At 43.4% G+C, this 6,000-nt stretch overlaps 1 protein-coding gene across 1 annotated transcript in view; it reads right to left on the reverse strand.

Moving 5' to 3' along the window:
- The window catches only part of DNAJC15 (DnaJ heat shock protein family (Hsp40) member C15), a 72,389-nt gene extending 67,031 nt beyond the window's left edge, over positions 1–5,358 (reverse strand). The window contains exon 1 of the mRNA XM_040448526.1: positions 5,218–5,358. Within this exon, the coding sequence (XP_040304460.1) occupies positions 5,218–5,322 (105 nt within the window). The 5' untranslated portion in view covers positions 5,323–5,358. The remainder of the gene's footprint in view (positions 1–5,217) is intronic.
- Between the last annotated feature and the right edge of the window lie 642 nt (positions 5,359–6,000).

Below are 6,000 nucleotides of genomic sequence, written 5' to 3' on the forward strand. Positions count from 1 at the left end.
CAGTGTGAAGTTTAAAAAGGATAAAGTACCAGAAGCCAAGAGGACTGCTTTTTAAAGGCTATTACAATAGGCCAGGGGAGAGATGATAAAGACTAACAGAATAGCAGTGGCAAGGTCAGAGAAAGAAATCAGAGATCAGGATAACGGACTAACAGAAGAAACCTGGAGATAGAGAAGAAACCAGAAGTGATAATGGCATTGTTCACGATAGGGGGAAGAAGAGAATCAGCTCGTATGGGGAGAGAACATAATAAGCTACATTTTAGGCAGCTGAAGTTTGTATTTTTGTTTGTAGGACTCAGTGGTGAGACAAGTGGAAATTCTTATTAACTCCATTCACTGAGAGAATAGTTCTCATTCCTTCCCATTCCAGAATAACATTTATTCACTCAGCAATTTCTTTTTGGAAAGCTTATCACATATCAGGCACCATTATAAATGCTGGAAAAACACAGACAGCAAGCAAAGTCCCTGCCCATGGAGCTTAGATTTCAGCCTCCTCTTATCATATAAAGTTAACCTCCGCTTATGATAACAGTGAGGGAAAAAATCAGATAAAGTTAAAAATATGGATATACAATATGTAAGTCATGTGATTTCTTCAAAGGGAAACTTCAAGGTAAACATTTTAAATCAAATTGCAATGAAAAATACTAGAAGTGATTTGTTTTGGTAGTAAGTAGTTAATGACTTACATGTTTGATAGGTTTTCGTTTCCAAGCTGGCCTATACTGAAATGTGTATGTGGCTAATTACATGTTACACTATGCTACTGACACTAGGAGTTACACTTTTTGGGAAAGTACTGAAAACTGAAGGCTATCATTTCATACAAACCGGGTTTTTTTCAAAATGCTTTAAAAACTGGTAATATTCTCTTCCTAACATTCAAGTTTCTTCTCTACTTTTTCATAAGAATCAGTTTTGCTACAAAGCAAAATCTGACCATGACCTCTATTAAAGAATTAATTTTAAGCTACTATTTTATTCAAGGTATGACACGGGTATTTTTGCCTGTATTTTTATCTTTTTAATCTCCTAAACTGGTTATTGCACATTAATTCCTAGTCTCTAAAGGGAAGTTTACCTGAGAAAGAGTTATTTAACATCTACAGCTGCTTTAGTATATTTCAACAACTTTAAAATAAATTGGATCTTTTTAAGAAACAATGTAAAAAATTTCTTCTTCAACTCCTTGATATTTTATTTTTTACTATTTTATTTCCTAAGATTACCCATATGTCCCACTCCTGGGTTGTTTCTTTTTTCCTAACACTTACTCTTTGTCAGCTTCCCATCACTTTCAGTACTTCCAAGCTCTCCCAAAATTATTACTATCAGTTCTCTTATCTTCGAACACATCATTGGTCATTACCTGGGCCAATGATTCCAACAGAAGCAGAACAGATCCTTAGGGACATTTTGAAAATCTGTGAGGACCTTTTGGTTGTCACAATCATTTGGATAGGACGGAGGGTATTTGGTGGATGGGGAACTATTCATCCTAGAAGTCCTAAAATGTGTAAGACAACCCTGTATAACAGAGAACTGTCTGCATCCCTCAGGATTTTAAAAGATCTGCTGGGTATTAAGTAGGTGGAAAGTTTATTTATGATCATCTTAGTCTAAACTTTTATAATATAGTATATATAAAACATATCATTTTTGTGCTATTTAAAAAAATTTTTTTTAACGTTTATTTATTTATTGGGACAGAGAGAGACAGAGCATGAACGGGGGAGGGGCAGAGAGAGAGGGAGACACAGAATCGTAAACAGGCTCCAGGCTCCGAGCCGTCAGCCCAGAGCCCGACGCGGGGCTCGAACTCACGGACCGCGAGATCGTGACCTGAGCCGAAGTCGGAGGTTTAACCGACTGAGCCACTCAGGCGCCCCATTTTTGTGCTATTTTAAAGAAGACCAAATTTTTCAGAAGTGCAACTATTATTTATGTAAACTGAGGGAAGTATCCACTTTGTTGTGTTCAAAATTTTACCAAACATTGTTAACAAATTTGGGAAAAATCAGTTTGTCAATGATGATGGCCCTTACGGTATCTGAAATGCCAGAATGCATGTGAAATCAGTCTGCATTTATAGTTGTCACATTCATAGTGATTCTTTGCAATATGCCAGCAATTGATTACTTCATTTTATCTTCTAATATAATCATGTCTGAGCATTTACATACCTAAATAGCAAACCTGTTATTTTCTAATAAAATATTTCACCTTTATGTTTCAGTTAAAGCACTACATTGGTTGTTTTTTTTTTTTTTTTAATTGATTTATTTTGAGAGAGGGGGAGGGAGGGAAGGAGGGAGAGAGAGCGAAGACCGAATCCCAAGCAGGCTCTGTGATGTCAGTGCAGAGTCCCACGCGGGGCTTGATCTCATGAACCCGTGCAATCATGACCTAACCTGAAAACAAGACTCAGACGCCACTTAACCAACTGAGCCACCCAGGTGCCCTGCACTGCGTTGACTTTTAAAAGTTATTTTTATGAGTATATTTCATTGTCTATGATGATCATTTTAGGATATTACAGAAGACTTTACAAAATATTTATTATAAAAAAGGGGGCACTAGGTAGGACAGGAATCACTTTAGAATCACTGGCCCACACTTTAGCCTTCATATGCCTGGACTACTGAAGACATCTAACTGATATCTTAAATTCTACACATACCCTCTTCCAAATGAAGTACCTACAGATGTGAAAGATCACCAATATTACTTCTATCTTCAAAATACCAGAGCTGCCAACTGCCTTGCAAGTCGGTCCAGTACTGAGATTTCTACAATTCTCCATAAAGAGATTCCTCTACCTAAGAACTTACCCGGTCTACATCACAGACTGAATATTACCCTCAAAAAGCCTTATTTCTAAGAAGTCAGCAAGTCACGGTGGAAGGGTAGAGGGAATCCTAGGTCTGCCCCTTACTTATTATGACAATGATCCTGGGTAAGTTACCACTTTTTTTTTTTAATGTTTTTATTTATTTTTGAGACAGAGAGAGACAGAGCATGAGCAGGGGAGGGGCAGACACAGAATCTGAAGCAGGCTCCAGGCTCTGAGCTGTCAGCACAAAGCCCGACGCGGGACTCGAACTCACAAACCGTGAGATCATGACCTGAGCTGAAGTCGGACGCTTAATCGACTGAGCCACCCAGGCGCCCCTACTTACCACTTTCTGAATCTCCTCATTTCTTAAATGAGAAAAAGAACCTTCCTCCCAAGGTTGTGGTATGAAATGACTCAAACAAGCAAGAGCTCAGAGCTTACTACTTCAAACTTTCACCTGTTGTGTTTACTCACCTATCCCAAGGCCTTAGAATAATAACTGGTACCTAGCAGTATTCAAGAAGTGTCTGTTGGGTGCGCCTGGGTGGCGCAGTCGGTTAAGCGTCCGACTTCAGCCAGGTCACGATCTCGCGGTCCGTGAGTTTGAGCCCCGCGTCGGGCTCTGGGCTGATGGCTCAGAGCCTGGAGCCTGTTTCCGATTCTGTGTCTCCCTCTCTCTCTGCCCCTCCCCCGTTCATGCTCTGTCTCTCTCTGTCCCAAAAATAAATAAACGTTGAAAAAAAATTTTTTTTAAAAAGAAGTGTCTGTTGAATGAAAACACATTGCTTCCGGAAACCTTCCCAGGCAAGCCCAATCTAACCGCTCCAGAAATTTATCAGTTAATCAAGTAAGGATAACTGAGTGCCCACAAAGTGAGCGGTTACTAGAATAAAATCCCCAGTCCCTGCTCTTAGGAAACTTAGAAAAATACCGGAAAACGACAGGTCAACATAAAAAATGTCACAGTACAGTAGTCAACAAAGGGTATGGGACAGTTAAGTGCTGTGCATCTAAAGGCAAGGTCTACATCACGGCAGGCTGGCACAGCATGGAATGCCACGTGAAAAAGAAACAAAACAGCCATGTTTCTAGACTTCTTCCACTCTTCTTACACAAAGCCTGAGAGAACTCTACAACAGCCAAACCTGTCACTTCTCTGCTTAAAGCTCATCAAAATGGTATCACTGCCCTCAGGATATCCTAACTTGTTCACGTGTTTCACGAAGTTTATCAGATACTTCGCATGTTCTAGCCCCCACTTATATCTGGCAACTGCACGGATTAATAATGTAGCCACTAGCTACATGTGGCTGAGCGCTTGAAATGTGGCTAGTCTCAGGTAAGATGTGCCATTAGTGTAAAACACACACTGGATTTCAACGACTTGGTACAATAAAAAGAGGATACAAATAAAAAATACCTCAACAATTTTATATTGATTACATGTCAAAATATCAACGTGGATACACGGGGCTAAATAAAATACATTGTTAAAACTAAATTCACCTGGGGCACCTGGGTAGCTCAGTTGGTTAAACATCCGACTTCCGCTCAGGTCATGATCTCCCGGTTTGTGAGCTCGAGCCCCATATCAGGCTCTGTGTTGACAGCTCAGAGCCTTGAGCCTACTTCCGATTCTGTGTCTCCCTCTCTCTCTGCCCCTCCCCCGCTCTCTCTCTCTCTCTCAAAAATAAACATTAAAAAGATAATTAAATTAACTTCACCTGTTGTTCACGTTTTAAAAATGGCTACAGAAAACTTAAAGATCTGTATGTGGCTTGCATTACGCTTCTACTGGACACGTACTTTTCCCAGCTCTGCATTTTAGCCTGAAGAAACCACTTGCAATTTCCAACTGGGCCCTGTTTCTCTGGCTTACGACACTGCAGACACTACTACTGGTGCCTGAAACACTTTTTCCTCTTCGCTGAGTTATCTGCCACTCATTCTTCAGATCTTAGTTTTTAACCGTCTTTCTCCAAGAAGCCTCCTCTGACTTCACCCCTTACCCCCGCAAGGCTGGAGTGGGGTCCACTCTAGGCGATAGGTGAATCCATCCTACCTAGGATGATGGGTGATCGGCGAATCCATCCTACCGTACTTATCACGCGGTATCTGCAACTGCCTGTCTCCTGGTCTGTCTCCCCGCAAGACTGTAAGCTCCTTGAGGAAACAGAGGCTACACACGCCCACTCGTCCACGCCCGGCACCGAGCACAGCTCGGCACACGAAAGAGGGGGTGGGACAAGGACGTGAACGCCGGGACTACCACCGTCGGAAGGGAGAGGGGTGAGGAGTGACGCACGGCCTACAGGAGTCCGCGGGGTGCCAGCACGCAGGCCCGGAGACGGGCGGGAACGGCCGGCGGGACTCACCAGTCCGTGGTCGATGTCCGCATCGGCCCTTTTGGTCGCCGGCGGCGAATACTCGGCGTAACGCAGACCTTCGCCGGCAGGAGCGACGCCGCCACCGGCAGCCATGGCAATGGGAGGCGGGGAGGACTCCGGGCGCCGGGGCGTCGCCTACGAGACGGCCGCAGGGACAAACTAGTTAGGGCGGTTCACTCGCGGGTTTAGTTGGCACCGCCCCTCGCTGCCCCCAAGGAGGGCGTGGCCCCAGAAGATCTCGTTCTCACCCAGGCGGGGACCGTTTTGTCCCAGCGAAACCTGGGGTCAGACTCCGAGCTGAGACCCCCTAGGACGTGTAGGGTTTTTTGTTTGACGGAGATTCGGAGGCCCAAAGTCAAAGTTGGGCCTCTTGGGCATTGTGTGGTGGAGCTGGCTCTTCCCCAACCCTCCTTCCTACCAGGGGCCAGGATTTAAACCCTATGGTCTGATGTTATTCTCATCAAATTGCTATTCAAGGGAGACCCGGAGGCTCCAACCGCAATGCCTATAGGTCTCTGACCCACACCAGACCTTTCTTCCCACCCCCAACTACTGATCATACTTCTGTTTAATGCCGCAATTCTCCAACCCATGAAAGCAATAGAAGTGGTAATTTGCGTATTCTACCCTTCGCTCCGCATGGACGGTTATATTTAAGATGAAATTACAAAGAAGAAACATAAGCAAGGAAATAAACCTCACTCCCTACAAATGGTTTTGTGCTGACTTGGATGTAGAAAGATCCATTTTATTATTAATGTTTAAGTGAAG

Source organism: Herpailurus yagouaroundi, unplaced genomic scaffold (genome assembly GCF_014898765.1).
Source record: "Herpailurus yagouaroundi ecotype Mexico unplaced genomic scaffold, PumYag 197, whole genome shotgun sequence".
Lineage (NCBI taxonomy): Eukaryota > Metazoa > Chordata > Mammalia > Carnivora > Felidae > Herpailurus > Herpailurus yagouaroundi.